This window comes from Aptenodytes forsteri, unplaced genomic scaffold (assembly GCF_000699145.1).
Source record: "Aptenodytes forsteri isolate BGI_AS27 unplaced genomic scaffold, ASM69914v1 Scaffold116, whole genome shotgun sequence".
NCBI lineage: Eukaryota > Metazoa > Chordata > Aves > Sphenisciformes > Spheniscidae > Aptenodytes > Aptenodytes forsteri.
The window spans coordinates 799,675-816,110 of NW_008795491.1; the positions used below are offsets into that span (position 1 = coordinate 799,675).

Here is a 16,436-nt window from a genome sequence, read left to right on the forward strand (position 1 = left end):
TGAGTAGGATGTGCTTTGGGTTTGTTTCCTTGCTTCTGGTTTGTGTCAAAACCTAATAGCACACACAACTGGGACAGTCTTGTTTGGTTGGTTTTTGTGCTGTCATTAGTTTTAAAAGATAAAAAGCAAATAAGATGGCCATATACTTTGGACTACTGTCTCGCTAGTGAGTCCAGACACGTCTGGGGAAAAAAAGCGAATAGGTTAAAAATACAGTCCACTGACCTCCTGCTGAGTCTTGGGAGGCTGATCTCAGTGTGTTGTGTACAAAGAACCTACACAAAGCAAAATAAAGCCGGTGGGGAAACTCCCATCTTTTATGACCAGACCTATAATCTTTAACAGGCAAGAGCATATATGTGTATGTACAATACAGTCAATTGTTATGCTACATATTGTTAGTAATAAAACTCTTTGGAAGATTCACTGGGGGATTAGGAGGGCTGCGTGCCAGCAATGTCATGGAGGGAATTGCAGCTCACCCTGCACTGTGCTGGAACAAGTGAAAGCGGGAACTCGTCGCCCCTGAGATGAGTCCTCAGAGCTAAAGAGCTTTGATAATTCCATGGGCAATCATTTAAAAAGTGCCAGTGACTTAGTCTAACTCTGCTCTGAAAGAAGCTGATTTTATTAAAAGGAGAGCTAAGCTAAGCTTGAACTGAAAATCCAGGCTTCAGACTGAATTCTGAAAAATTCTTTTTTTTCCTAATGATACCAGAAATGCTTTCTGTCTGCCAGACTTATTGGGAAGCTTTTCAAACAACCATTTTTATTTATAATAGTGCTTAAAAAAAAAAAAAAAAGCTTTTTAAACGACTAGGTCTTTTAAATTGTTTGCATCCATTTGTACTATCTGAACTGCTCATTCTGATCACGAGAATTTATGCCAGGGCTGAGGCAGTTATGTGCTATGTTTCAGATGGGAACTCCTCTCTGTCTTGCTCTTTCACTTTCTCTCCCTCTTTCTCTTTTGCAAAGATACCTATTTCAGACAGAATCAAGATTCAAAATGCTAAAACTGTCACAATCTTAATTAACAGAAGACAGTGACTTCCCTGCGATGTTGGACTATAAACCTACCATTGATTCTTAATTTTTCTCTGGTAAGAAACAATGGGGACATCAGGTGAGGAGTTGTACTTCAAAAATGTGTGTTACTCTTTTCCTGTTTCCCAGTACTGTAGCGTGGATAAAACCAGATGGGTTTCCAATAAGTGGACCTGTTACCAATAACCCAAGATGCAGGTGTAACTGCATTTTCAGTGATTCATCTGTATAGCACCCTGGGTTGTTTTACACAGGCAGCATCTGTCTCACACGTACACCATGATTATTCTACTCTGATTGACATCCGCCTTCTTTTAATAAAGTCCCAGTTGCCCACCTGTATGGTGCTCCCTTTTCTCTTAATGCATTTGTAAGATAAAAAAATCCTTTAGAGCACTGTGCTGAAACTCACAAAAAGGCAAACTATCTAAATTTGCCAGTGGTGCAGCACCAGGACAATTTTCAAGGCTCTCTGTGGATTATAGTTTTATAAAGTTTGTGATTTGAATGCTGGTTTGAACCAGACCAGTACAAGAAAACTTTGGTGGAGGTACTTCAGGTTTATACTAATATATCACAACCGAAGATAAAATCTGGCTTAGGCTGTGGAACTGAAATAGCTTTGTAAAGAAAATTATTGGTATCTAAAATTTCCCCCTTTTCATTGTATTCTATGTTTTCTGCTGTGTTTTTCCTATTCCTATGTATTAGCTGTGGAGATCTTTCAAGATTTGGGGAATATTAGACGTTTACATGGGCTCTGGGGGGACAGGGCCATTTTGTGAAAGAGAAATTTACTGAATGTTACTGAATACACAGAAATTAATCCTGGCTCAGGAAGCCTCTGAGTTGCAAATGGTTGGAGGCTGGAAAAGCACTTTGTACTCTTCGAAGAGCATCTGCTCTTGGCTGCTGTTGGAGAAGGGGCTCTGGGCAACATTGTGTTGACCCAAAGACAGCTGTTCCCATGTTGTAGACGTCTGGTAAATTATCTTTCTCATTGCCTGTTTTAGATTGGCTGACATGGCCTGTTTCTTCATTGCAGAAAGGCACTGATTTCAGCCCAATGCAGGTCACAGTGACCAAAATTGCTGAATGTTTTTTAGTTACACTGCGTGTGAAATACAACTTGCAGGTGTCCATGCCTGGTGCTAAGTAAGACAAGTGCTGAGCAGGCTTGGAGTGTAAAGCATGAGGTGATCTCTCCAAGTAACGGTGGTGAGCACAGGGGCACGGCAGCCCGAAGGAGCCTAGCTGTATGACACTAGTATTGCACACTCTCGTGATTGCATTTGTGTGTCTGGTTAGTAGTCTTGATGAGCCTGATAGTCCAGCCTCAGGTGCCTAAAGTCTATCCAGGACCTTGCTCTTAATTTCCTGATTGACTAAGTGTCTCTGAAAGCCTGGAGCCTGAGAAGAAACATCTGGTAGAGGGACTTGTGGTGCATGGGCTCCCTGAAACTGCACCTATATTCGTGGAAAGGTAGTAATCAGAAATTTCCATTTAAAATACAGGGTTGGTTGCTGTCTTTCAGCTTGCCATGCTCATTAATTCATGTCTTGTAACTCCTGTCCATTGGTCGTCTCGGTTCCTTTCTCAAAACCAAGATGGGTGGCGTGCTGATGCAGAGACAGGTCTTGACTGGTGGCCGTTCTGGGCTCCCCTCCCTTCCACCTTTGGGGACAGCTCTGCAGCAAACCCAGCACAGTCACAGCCAGCTGGGGTGGGACTGGTGCTGGTTTAGCACCAGTTAAGTCTCGGACCTTCATTACCATAATGCTGGGGAGGTCCGTGTGTGCATGAGTAAGCTGAGACTGTCCCTTGATCCTGGTACAACATGTATGCAAATGTTCTGCCAGAAAAGGAAATCTCTCAAATTTAAGGGCTAAAGAATCTTTCTGTGAATTTGACCATTTATGGAAATAAAAAGTAGAGAGGCTTATTAGGAAGAAAAACCCACTTTATATAAGAATTTTTGTGAAAGAAACACACAGGGCCAGTCCTGTCCTTTTGCTTAGTTGGGGTTTTGTTGTTTTTGGAGGTAGTACAACCTTTCTTAAAAATCTTATAGTCTAGACTATTTTGCAGCATTTACCCAACAAGTAATGACTTGGCTATTTGGTCTATTGTTAAGTGCTCCTGGTAAAGTACTTACTGCAGATATTGCTGCTTAGGCAGACCCTGAGAGCTTGAATGGATGGAGACTAGTTGGGGTTTTGGAGGAGAAAAAATAACATTTGAAGCCTGCTATACAGGCTGTCTTACAACAATTGCATCATGAGCTGCAGATGATTCCTGCTTCATATAATAATAGAAGATATATTTTGAAAGTGGCTTCTTTACTCCTCTGAATAGACATTTTGATAGACGGGCTCTCTAAAGGGAAGATCATTAAAGCATCTTAACCACATGTTCAAAGTAAAAAAAAGTATTACCAGCGAGTTAAGAAGTTCAGGAGTCAGAGCCAGGCTCTTCAGCCCACATTGGTTTGCTTTGTGCACCCCAAAGTAAGGAATAGGGTTGGCATTAGGTGGACAAAGCTGATGTCCGTTGTGTATCCTGGGTGAGGAGACGTCTCAAGGATGGGTAAGGTATGATGAAAATGCAGAGGAGAAAAACTTCAATTTTAGCCAGAAAACACTGGCTGTTGCAGTGTCCAGCTCTGTTCTGTCTCAGCCAGCTGTACCTATTTTTACTTTTTTTCCTTGTGTTTTCAAAAGGCTGGATGTGCTGTCCCCCCTTCTTTTTTTTTCTTCTTTTTTTTTTTGTTTTGATACTGTTGTTTGTACGTGTCTCAGCTTTCACAGGTATCACTGTAGGCAGAAATTTGATCTTAAATACCAAAGGTTTGATCTTATTTCAGGAAAGTATGAATGAATTCAGATCTGCGGTTGGGGAGGGGGCAGGAGGAACATAGGAGAGGTCAAATGGGAGTTAAGAGAAAGGAAAGCACAATTCTCAGTACTAAAACAATTTTATATTCAATAGAGACCTATTAGAGACCTATTAAAGGGGGGGAAAAAGCTTGTAATACTTTATCTGCTCTACCTTAACTTGTAAATTGAAACCTGCTCCCAGTTTATTCAATTCACTGCTCCCAGATTTATTAAGAACTCACTGCTGCTCTGTCTTTCTAAGTGCATTTTGTCGTTAGAAAATAGGTACATAAGTCATATCCATATACTGTACTGATCCAAAGTGGTTTTCTGCAATAAGCCGATTAAAGTGAATGGTCCAAAACCTGCTGAGCAGATCTGTGGATAATAGGTAGTCTGGGCAGTAATAGGTTTCTGCTGGTGCCCAGGTATACGTGTACAAATTGTTCAGCAGGGAGAAAGAATTTGCTTAATTCAGTCGTAGGAGTTTTTAAAAGATAATTTTTAGGATTACATCCATGAATTCTCCTACCTCCTCTGAGAAGAGGATGTTTTTAGCTATACCTAGTAATTTAGTACAGGTATCAGAGTACCCTAGTCTAGTATTAAGAGGGAACTTTTCATCATATGAATGATGGATTAATCCATTTTTCTTTAAGAATAATTTTAATTTTATTAATTTGTGAAGTTGTGGCTTTCATTCTGTAGCAGTCAATGCAAAGGGTGGACCCCAGAGAGTTGCAAGCTGAGGCCATGTTTCAGGAGGCTTTGTAAGCACGTGCTTAACTTTAAGCAAGTGCTTAGCTCCTATTGAAGTCATTAGGTTTTAAACAGCCACTCAGAGCCTCAATACTGGAAAGGAGTGGAAAAGACGTGGAACATCTGAAGGACAATCTAGGTTTTAGGGTTGCTGGATTTTCCTCCAGTCAAATGCTCTTATTTTTGTGATTTGATTCAACGTGGTTTTGCAGTTGTAGCTGCCATCTGCAGGCTTCAGATTTTCAGATGGAAAACCCGTCCCTCCACGCTGCACCACTGTGCGACGGCTGCAACAGCAGTCTTGACCCCTTCTGTCCTCGAGGACAACAGACGGAGGAGCACGAGGACACACATTTCCTACGCAAGAAATTGGTTTGGGGATTTTTATCCCAGACCCTGAGGTCTCTGGCTACTGTTTATGATCACCCTGAGGCGATAAGAAAGGATTAGGGCGAGAAAGTAGCTCCAGGGTTTGTCAGCCTGGAAAAGGGTTATGACACAATTTAGCTGGTGCTGGTGTTATATAAATGTATATGTGATAAATAGCGCTTAACAACTATGAGAAACGGCTTCTAGCATTTGCCAATACATTTGCAATGTACTGGATTTATGAAAGACCTTGACAAAATTCCTAAGCAAACAAAGTTTTCCCTTACTGTATACTCTTGTAGTTATGATTAAGAGATTTGTGTTTTTTTTCCTAGTGAAGGCAGTGGTGCTAGTATGTCCTCAAAGTGAATGTGATCTAGTTTATTTAAGCAAGAAGGAGTTTAAGTGGAAATGAGCCACAGAAATGTGTGCCACTTGTATAAAACAAACATGGTTTAGGCTTTTCCTTATAAGTGACATCTATTATTACATTTTTAAGTAGATCTTTGTTAGTAAGCATCTGCAAGCGCGTTTCATCAGACGAGAAGTTCAAAGACTATATTTATGTTACTAAACCAGAATGTTCTTTTTAAATAAGGACATGCACCTATGCCAACTGAAGTTAATTGGGAATTTGCAAATGAACACATACAAGTCGCTAAAAAAGTACTGTCAGCATTGTTCATTTAAATGACGTGTTGTCAGTGCAGCCATTTTAGACATTACATATGGTTTTCTGAGGATCTTTAGACCATCTGTTTCGTAGGACTAAATAAATGGAGTGGATGGTTAATAATGTTGAGAACTGATCTAGACCAGTCATTGGAAGTCATATGACTATTAAAAGTTACAGCAGTAAGAGATATATGAGTATCTTCTCAGTGTAGCAGATTTGTTTGTGAGTTTGTTCTTGCTGCAATCACTATATCAATTCCTGTGATGTTTAAGGGGTTCCCAGTTCACTTTTCTCTCTCTGAAGGATTCCAGGGATATGTAAAGAAAAAAAAACTTGTATAAGCATAAATCAAAATTATCGCCCATTTGATAGTTTCTAGTTCTAGAGAATAAAGAGTGGCGCTTGCAAGAGCTTAAGACAGTGTTTAGCAATTGTCCTGTTTTTTGAAGTTTTGCTTTAAGTTTTGTTTATTGAGGGAATTCCAGACTTATCTTACTGCGCAGTAGTTGTGATGAATGCAGGTGCAGCTGCAGCTTGGCTTTCAGCCAGAGGTGGAAGCCTATTAAGGAACATTGATTCCCTGGCTGAACATTAAATTTGTGGTTGCTGCATTGAAAATATTCTTCATTAACTGTGTAATTGAACAAGCTTATTATCATTATTATCTGCTGCTGACCTTAACTGAGACTAGACTGTTTGCTTAATACACTGAGTGTAGGAAAATGCCACACATGGAAGGTTCTCTAAGAGGGATGGCAACAGTATCCCTTCAGCTAGAAATCATTCTTTTCAGCTATTTCTTGAGTATTTTTCTCTAGCCTCTGTGAATTTGTGTTGGGGCCAGGTACAGCTTGGGCTCTGATGATGTCTGACAGCACTGCTCTCTTCAGATGATTGAAATTGGCAGAAAAAATTTCAGTTTCTTCATTAACATAACTTAGGGAAAAGTCCATCAGCTGTAATTTCAGATCATGAGGGTGATTGTATCCAGCAAGTTCTTCATGACTTGCTGGGGTTCACATTTTGCAAGATCAAATAAAAATATATGGGTTTGTTTTCATATTATTTCTAGGAATAAATGCCAGAGTAGACTATATCTGGAAGTTGAATACTCATAATACTGCCAAAACTTAAACCAAATTATGAGTTTAATTTTCCATTTTAAATTGAATTAAAAAGAAAAATACCTTTATAATTTACCTTATATTATAGTCATTGTAGCATTTCTGTAAAGGGGAATATCATCGTATTTTAAATTGCACGTAGTTTCAATTTAGTCTTCTTACATTTTTAATATTCAACTTTAAAGAGGTCTGTCTGCACATAGTGTTCTTCATGCATCTGTTCACGTAAGAGTCTTTCCCCTCTCCTCCATTACACCATTTCTTTTTATTCTCATGCTTGAACTTTCCTCTTTTTGGCCAGTAGCCACAGGCAGTCAATATGAGGTCTCCCGAGAGCTCACATCATGGGGCATGGGTTTTTCAAGGCCAAGGTTTTACATATATCCATGAGCTTTACTCAGAGCGCCTTTCATAATCCTTTCTTAATAACAATGGCTGATGAGTACCTTTCTTCTGAGGACTTTCTGTGAAGACGATGTTTATACAGCCAAGACAGCAGATTGCTGATAAATCAAAGAATCCAAGTTTTTCTCTTGGGGTGGACTAGAAGTACCATCTCTGGAGCACAAATGTTGCTCTGAGCTTTTGCCCTGTCAGTTGCAATGCGACTGTTCGTTAGTGTTTGAGGTGCCTCACCTTTGTTCCTATGTTAATGCTGTAATGACTACCAATTCTCTGTTTATGAGCTGCTGCTGCCACCTATTTTTATGATACCAAAGAAAGTATATATCAGATTATGTCCTCTGTTAATATCTACTCATGTTTTTAAGCCTTGGTTTTTTTTCAGTTTAATGGCAAAAACAAACCATCAAACCAAGCTAAGGAAAGATATATGCACTGAGAAATTCAGCCTTTTCCTAAAACACTGCTACACATCTTCTGGGAGAGCTGAAATCTCCTTTCTTAGTAAAATGCCAGCTTTTGATTGGAACTGATTATTTTCATTACTAAAAAATGAGGAAAATAATGTAATGGTCCAAGGACACAAGTATGCCTCCTAGATTACTTAAGTTTCTTGGGAAACTTTTATAGCTATGTTAATTTAAAAGGGTATTTCTCTTTTCAAATCCCACGAGAGTTGCTTGAGAACAAAAACTTGAGTAAAATCATAACCACAACATGCTGGGCTGGCTATACAAGCATAGCTAAGAGCAAGAACTTTTCATCTTTCCAGCAAGAAGTACCTCAAGATGAGCAGTTGTGCTGATGTTGCAGCCTCTGACCTGATTTTCCTTCAGCACAGCTACAACTTGTTTGATCTTTTTGCCACTAGGAAGCTCTTTTTAATCGTGTCATTTGTAGCAGTCATGTAGGAGATTATTTTCTACTTCACACTGCTTCACAAACATTATCTCGTGGAACTGGCTGGCTGTTGCAGCAGGAACGGTGTTGTGCAGATCTTCTCTGGGGTCTGTGTGAAGTCAGGAATAATTCATCGCAAGAAACAAATGGGAGTGATCCATCTGTCCTACTGCAAAAGAAGGTGTTGCTTTTTCTTCGAAGCAATGCAAAGCCATCACCCTGCATGGCTTTGAGTTTCTGTGCTGTTTAGTTAAGTACTAAAGTGTTGCGTGTCTTCTGTTTCTTATGGCTTTTACTCAGATGTGGAAAGAAAGATCAAGTAATGTAACCACTTTCTTCCAAATTGTGGGCCAGAATCTCAGCTGGTGTAAGTCAGCAGAGCTCCACTGACATTATTAGTACTTCAGTGATTCACACCAGCTGTGGATCTGGTCTTCTGTCTCAATTTATGAAGGGTTTGAACTAAATGTCAGGAAATATGAAATGATCTCTTACAGTCAGCAGTTCTCCAGATGTGTTAATGGAGTTTAAGTTTACCAAAAGGAAAGACTTCAAAAAGTGATCCAACACAAGAATAAACTTTCAAGAAGAATGCCTTACTTACAGGCTTTTTGGCAAGAGAGGACTATACAACTCACTGCAATTTAAAGAAATTAACTCGGTTATGCATCAGGATATGGTAATACAGCTTCAGGGAGAATCCAAGATTCAAAATAATTTCAGAGCACAAAGCAAGCTGTTGGCATTTAGTGAATAATTGCCATGCAAGCAGGCATCATCAACTCTTAAAAGCAAAATTAAGTTGCTTATGAACTTCATGTAGAAAGCCTAATGCTTCCACTTTGCAAGTGTAGTTGGGTTTATTCACAGGCGCGGTATTACAGCTTTTGGAGATTAAATGAGGACCATGTTGTTACAAGAACACAGAAGCTTAATAGTTCTAGCTGTGTAATGTTAAAAACTCAACAGTGATTTGGCTTATAGATGTGATCTCATGTATAGTGTTGAAAACAGTTATTTTAGCCAATGAGGATAAAATTGTTGTTGACATTGCTTAAGCACTGTCAGCCTTACTTTTCAAAATCAGAAAATGCTGGAATAGGTGAAACCTCAAAGTCAACAAATGTGGGGTCTCAGAAGTCTTTTAGTCTTATATGCCTAGTCTTATATGCCTATATGGCATATGAGCATATGCTCTAAAAAAAACTTCCAGTACCTGAAATAGCCTGTGGTGGCACAGAGGTCTTCACAGCCTAATTTATTTGCTGATGAGACCTTTCAGAATTAATTAAAATGATAAGTGTGTGGCTCCACACTGTGTGATTTACATATGTTCTCACTGGAGTCTTAATGCTATAGATAGACCTAGAAAGGTAAAAGAACAACACACCTTCAATAAGTAAACTTGAGCATGACACTGTGTTGGGGTATGCTACCTATATTTAAAAAAAAAATTAGGGTAGAAATAAGTTGATTGCTAGCAATCAGAACAGCATGGAGTGATCCAATCCTGCTGACCAGAGGTCATTGGCTAAGGGTCCGATTCTGGCAGGTTTGTGTCACAGTTAGTTCAAGTGACTTTTGGTGAGACACACATCTGTCTAGATGTCACTGCATACCAAAAGGAAAAAAAAATGCTTGGACACAATTTGTTCAGACCTGAAGGAAAGTGTTTTGGAAGAGTTCACAGAGAAAGCTAGTTAGACTTCCAGAGAAAGTAATTATCATAATCTGTATATACCAGTATATTGAATTTAGTGGTTTGCAGAACTGGGGTGATGGATAGAGTGGTGAGGAAACCCTTCTGAATACTGGAGAGCTCTTAGGAAGTGACGGCATCCAAGACTCAGCATTTACTGGGCTTTTGCTGATTCCCCAGGAGCATGGGGGACTCCACCTCAAAATGAAAATCATTCCCCAGATCCACAGCAGGAAACATCGTATTGAGAGCTCTGAACCTCCAAGGGCTTGACAAACTTGAAGTGTGAGAGGCTATGAATCACGCAGTGGCTGGGGTCTTAGGAAGCTCATTGCATTTTGAAGATTGCAGTGTTTTATGAATACTTCTGCTCCCTAGAGATTTCTAGGTAGGAGTTCTGGAAAACTTGGTTCTGAATCTCTCTGAAACCAAATTTAAAAAGAAAAAAAATTGCTGAATTTCACTAACTGTATTGGCTGTACAATGTGGAGCAGTTGAAGGCAAATGCTTGAATTAGTATGAACATTAAGATTGCTTTTGCATGCCTCGTTGCACTAAGCCCTCATATGGCAGCATCTGAGAGTAATACTTTCTATCACTTCTGTCTAGTTCTTCCCATCCTGGTGGCTGATGTGTTGGCCTTGGTAATATAAGAATTTTTCACCTTCTGTCAGGATTACACCAGTGGAATATACCTGTGCATGAAGACATCAACCCTTATGAAACTCCAGCCAGTCTAAAATGCTACAATACAAGCACATCAAGTCTGCTCCCTGCTTCCTACACCGATTCCCTACAGCTTGCTGAGCCAAGATTAAGAGATTATGTGTTATTTTCAAAGCAGCTAGTGATACCAACCTGGAATATCTTGTCACTGAAAACACCCATATCTGTGATCAATAATTCTCCTCTAAAAGCTCACAAAAGTAAAGTTGTCTGTGCAGGACTCAAAGATTTTTTGTGGAGTCAGCCTATATGTATAAGATCAATTCCTATAGGTATCAGAAGCTGTTGCAAAAGCCACCATTTTTGGAAACACAAGGTACCTTGCCTTCCCAGGCATAAGCGCAGAGCTGTCTTTACCAGAATGGTGTCTCAGAGAGAGAGGAGAAACGATGAACGTGGCTCTTGGCAAACGCCAGGAGCTTGTATAGCCAAGAGACATTTAAATGATCTACATTGATGAGGACAGTCAAAGGAGTGCTGAATAGGACTGATTGATGCAGAGTAGCATGTTATTCAGTGTAATGGATGTCTGATTCAGGCACAAAGTTTTCTGGTAGGACTCTGGTGTCCAGCTATCTGAGGGCAAACCTGCACCTCGGCATACACATATCAGTGAATGGCGAGTGCTTCTGTTTGCAAACATTTATAGCAAATGTAAACATCACATACGTACAGGGGAAGGCCAGGGATTTGAAAGTCCCCGACTACCTGGATTCATGGATTATGGAAGGATTTTCTTAATTTGCCTTTGTTTTCTTCAGCTCTACTGTTTGGAGAGAGGCTCGCACCTTCAGGGCGTGGACCTTTGAGGCAACTCAGTCTGATTCTTCCTATGTCTCCATGTCAAACTGATGGACAACAGACACATGCTTAGCACCAGGGAAAAAATAAAGAGCGGTTAACAGAGCATCATCCTGTGCGGTAGTAGAAGAGCAGATCCTTTGTATGTTTTCTGCATATGTTCTGCTCTCCCTAGCTCTCCATGTGCAGATTGTGGGTGAAATGGTCATTCTCAGGGTCCTAAAAATTGTAACGAAATAGCTGAAGCCTTGACATTTATAAGCTGAATTTCATCTGTTTGTTTTGCCATTGCCATCTCAGCAAGTAATTAGCAAGCACTTTTCTCTTACACATAACCTTAACAAAAAGCTCAAAATACACTATTAAATGGTTACCTTGGCGGTGTGTATGTTGGAATTGTTTATATCTGTATCTAAATTTGTTTCGAATTTCTTTGTTTTATATTTCCAGACCTGGTCTGACCTCACAGAAGACATCGGGCAAGCATTCCCTGGATGTCATGTCTCTCGAAACACTGGAAAACACTTGTGAGCCGGAGGACCTCTTTGATGACATCTAGCTATGTGTTGGCTGAGAAATTGGGAGACCAGCGCTTCTAATAGAGATAAGCTATAAAACTAAAAGGCTTTGTTATAGACACTGTGCCGAAATCTTTACTCTGAGGTGGTATTCGATGACATATTGCTCTAATCCTCTTGCACTGCACTTGTCCCCATTCTTCACTATGCGGTTGTAGACCCTTGGCCTGCTAGGCTTGATTTGTGACGGCCTTGAAATCAGTTTAGCCTCTGTGTAGATCTTTTATCATGTGTATATGGGGAAGGAGCACCATCATAGCATTTTTGCATCCTAACAGTCTCTGGCTGCTGATTGTATCCAGGATCAACTGGTTTCCAGATGTCCCCAGAGAGTATGTCAAACATAAACAAGATTAAGGCTACCACTGTACTTACCTTATATACTGCCCCTTTCTTGAGAAGCTCAGCTTAGATGTGGTCTAGCTAAATCATCTTCAACTCTGACTAAGATATAGCTTCCTAAAATGAGTTTAGAATGATATCTTCTGACATGAAGCATCCAAAGAAATGTCCTTTCACTTTTTACTTGCAGGTTCTCTGCAGCATTATGCATTATAAGATATTCTTGCTTTTGGGAGTAAAGTGCTTGTACAGTCAATATTGACTCATTTTAACCTTCTGTAGAAACCCATAGCCTTTAAAATTGTCATTTTTGATACTTCATCATTTATATGAAGGTGATTTCTAAAAAAATAAAATGCATTCTAAAAATACATCAATTTTGTTTTTATTTGCTTAGATACTCTATGAGTAAAGGGACTAGTTAGCAAAGCGTGTTAATGCATGACCTTTTCCTGCCCAAAGCTGATGCATTAATTTAGATTTAAGGCTTCATCAAAGAAAAAGTTAGCAACAAGTATTTACCTTCAGTGGTCAAAATAAAGTGTACAGAACTAAGCATGCATGTCAGGTTTCTGCTTTATAATTTTAAGAGCCTGAATCAATTCTTGTTTTAAGACAGAGGGAGCCAGTTCTTCTGTCTCAGGAAGGGCGTGATCCAACAAGGGTTTTAAACATGTGAGTAATCCCATTGAAGTCAGCAGGACTATGCAACATCATCCTGCTTCAGTTCTGTCTGGTTTGCAATGGTCCTTGGAAGCTACTTGGCATTTTTGAAATGGCGGCTTATTTAGGCCCTGATTCTGCGAAAATTCAATCCTATATTTAACTAAAAGCATCCTTGTCAGTATTTTCAGGATCAGGGCCTCATTTAAGAACCTACATGAGGATCTGGAAATATTATCTTTAAGCATTCCTTTCTGAAAAACATGGTCACAGCATTTTAAATTCACAAAGGGCTTTGGGACAATGTTATAAATCACACAGTAAAAACCTGAATGGCCAAAATATTTTGCTTGCTACAAAGCCTTTGTGCCTGAGAAATGACAGGACCACAAAAGACCTATTCATACACCCATTCATAGACATTGCCTGATTTAAAATCTTCCAGTGCTGATCTGACAATGCTTTCAGCTAAAGCTTGTATATAGTTTCAGTTTTAATGTGAAAATGTTCCATGACTTAACTCAAAATACAAGAGCTTAGTTTAATTGTGCCTGCAGCAGAAAATTAAGGTAAATGGAGCTGAACATCCCGCGAAACTCTGCTTTCAAGAAACTGTTGGTTTCTAATAGTAAAATGTTGTTATATAAATAGGAAATGTTACACACAGTTGGCAGATGTAATAAAGCCTGTCAGAATGTTTATTCTTTTCTCTTTTTTTGAGGTTTATAGAATCAAGACAGGAGTTGAGCAGAAAATTACGTGATGGCGGATACATACCTTGGACTGTGTGAGCACAGGTCTGTCGTCTAGTTAGGGTAGCCATGGTGCGGAGCCAGTTTCCAGTCAGCTGAGACAGTTTGTATACACAGGGACACCTCCTCTCCTCTTGAAGCCTACTTACAATATGTCCGTCTCCACAACCGTGTGAGAAGTGTTAGTGAAATGCTCCTTTCTGAAGATTTATGTGAGAAACACTTGCTTTTCTGCTGATAAGGTTCCATTTTCCAGTTGACTTTGAAGAGGAAAGACCCACCAAAATGAGCACAAATTATTTGTGAGAGCAGAGGTAGTATTGCAAAAGCTGCAGAAAGTCAGTGAAACTTCTTTATGATGCATATTTGTCCACAAGAAGTGGGGACATCCACTTTATCCTCAAATGTGTTCATCCCAATGCATTGAAATAGACCCAATGGCCTTCATTGACCAAGCCAAGTAAAATCTGTTTCAAACTAACCTGTGATGTTTGGGAAGGGAACTCAGTAATAATGCCTCATAACATATTTTTTAAAAACCTGCTAAATTAATATGATACTCAGTGCTGCTTGGTTAGGTCTCCAAGAAAAGCTGGGATCTTTGCTATCCCTCCACGCCGATGGAGTTCCTGCTGCAGGGGCTTTCCAAAGCTTACACAGCAGAAGTTCCCTTGTGAGTCAATAGACAGTGCTCCTATTCATGTATCGAATATAATGTTCACCTATTTCACAATGGTGTAACTTCTCCTAGTTTATGTTCATGCTGTGATCCACCATAATCCTCAGATTCTTCCGTGCAGAGTTACTGGGTAGTCACTTGTTTTTCCATTCTGCGTTTGTGCAGCTGACTCTTGCCATATGGGTTTAGTAACTGGCCTTTAACTGTATTGACTTGCATCCCATTTTTGTAGCTGATTTCTCTAGTTTGTCAAGATGATTTTGAATGCTCATTCTTCCTCAGTTTGGTATTATGGGTGAATGTAGTAAGTTCGTTCTCCATTGCTAACATCCAGACCATTAGCGAAAACATTGAACAGTTCTGGACTTAAGCCTCACTCCATTCATCCTTCTATTTATTAGAGCTACTAAACTTAGACTTACTTTGCGAGCATGGTTTTCTAACTCACCTTTTGGAAGACCATGTTTTCCAGGCGTGCCTATAAAACTGTCACATGAAATAGCCTGACATGAGATGTCAGTCAATTGCTTCTCCCTTGTCCAAAATATTTTAGTGGAGACAGAAGACAAAATAGAGAAACATGCCCACAAATGGTTTTTCAAGACAGGAAATTAACCAAAGTTAGGAAATGCAGATCAAGTTTCAAAGGCCATCCTTAATTAATATTTATCTTTGATATTACTCTGCAAATGATTTCCCAGGTAATTTTTTTCTTCAGTTTAAACTGTACTTTTGGGGAAGATAAAACATGTAGTTGTTTTACAGGAGGAAAACCATGCTATCTTTCATTAAAGGTTTAGACTCGTCTAGAGTTTTATACTTTTAATGTAACTACTTAAACAGAATGTACGTTTTTATGCATAACAATTTGTCATTTGAGGTCTGGGTTTATCCAGCAAATCTTTTAGTTCAAAAAGATTTACAATATTTATTTCAAGAGAGAAAAAAATTGTTCTGAACCAAAAAGAACCTGTCTTTCCTTGAGGAAGTGCTGTATAAAGTATTGCCTTTGGGATGAAAATATTATTTTGATTTTGGGATAATGTTTTGGCAATCTATATCACTATTTTAACTACCTTCTCGCTATTATTCCCAAAAGTAGACACTCATGTGTATATGCCAGTTCTTCCTTACTTTGTACCTGTGACATATAAATGATTGTGTGTATAAACATGATTCCTTGGAAATGTTTAGTATAGTCTAGCTGGCTTTGACAACTTCTGCAGTTTGATCTAGCAGCCTGGAGGTGCTTGAGGAAAGAAAAAGCCCTTACACATGGGAATTCAGATGCTGCTAAATGTTTAAGGTAAATCTGCTTTTTTCTGACTTGCCATCTGCTTTGTGGGAAAATAAAATGTGAAAAAAGTGAAGTAAGAATGGTAGGAGAACAAAGCAATAAAAGCATGTCCAGACTGCTTAGAGACTGAAGGTAATATATTTGAACATCTTCTGAGCAATACTAATTTAGAAAAATGTGCCAGGAGCTGGTTAACCACTGAAAGAGGAGCAGCTAGGAGAGGGTTTCCATCTTCTGGAAACCCTCTTCTATTCCCTCTTGTCTCCAGTAATGCATCAATCCTCTCAGCAGGGGTTAGTACCACTTTTCTGCTAAATATTTTTCTGCTCTAATTTTATTCTAATTCCCTTCACAAAGTCTCAGGTCTCATCAAATCTTTTTCCTAAATTTCCTTTTGGCGATCTGTCATTCTCTGTCTCATTTCTTTTCCATATAATATTGGTCAACATCTGAATTTTCATCCTTCTCTGACCATTAAATGGTTTCCCTGCTATTATAATTTCACTCCAAAATCAATTTAATTCATAAAATCTATCACTATTAATCTGCTAGTCTTAGGAAAATGAAACACTGTGTATTTTTAAAACTGACACTACTAAAAAGGAAAATACCAAGCTAAAGGAAAGTTACTTCTGGCGGTCCTTAGGGCCGAGTCTTAGGACCAATCTCATTCACCATTTTCATCAGTGGCATTGGCACAAAAAGAAGGAACTCCAGTGAAACCTGTTGATGATGTGTATCTGGG

At 39.2% G+C, this 16,436-nt stretch overlaps 1 protein-coding gene across 1 annotated transcript in view; it reads left to right on the forward strand.

Moving 5' to 3' along the window:
• Positions 1-12,761, forward strand: part of XRCC4 (X-ray repair cross complementing 4) — a 175,295-nt gene extending 162,534 nt beyond the window's left edge. Inside the window, exon 7 of the mRNA XM_009281596.2 lies at positions 11,831-12,761. Within this exon, the coding sequence (XP_009279871.1) occupies positions 11,831-11,939 (109 nt within the window). The 3' untranslated portion in view covers positions 11,940-12,761. The remainder of the gene's footprint in view (positions 1-11,830) is intronic.
• The last annotated feature ends 3,675 nt before the right edge of the window (positions 12,762-16,436 follow it).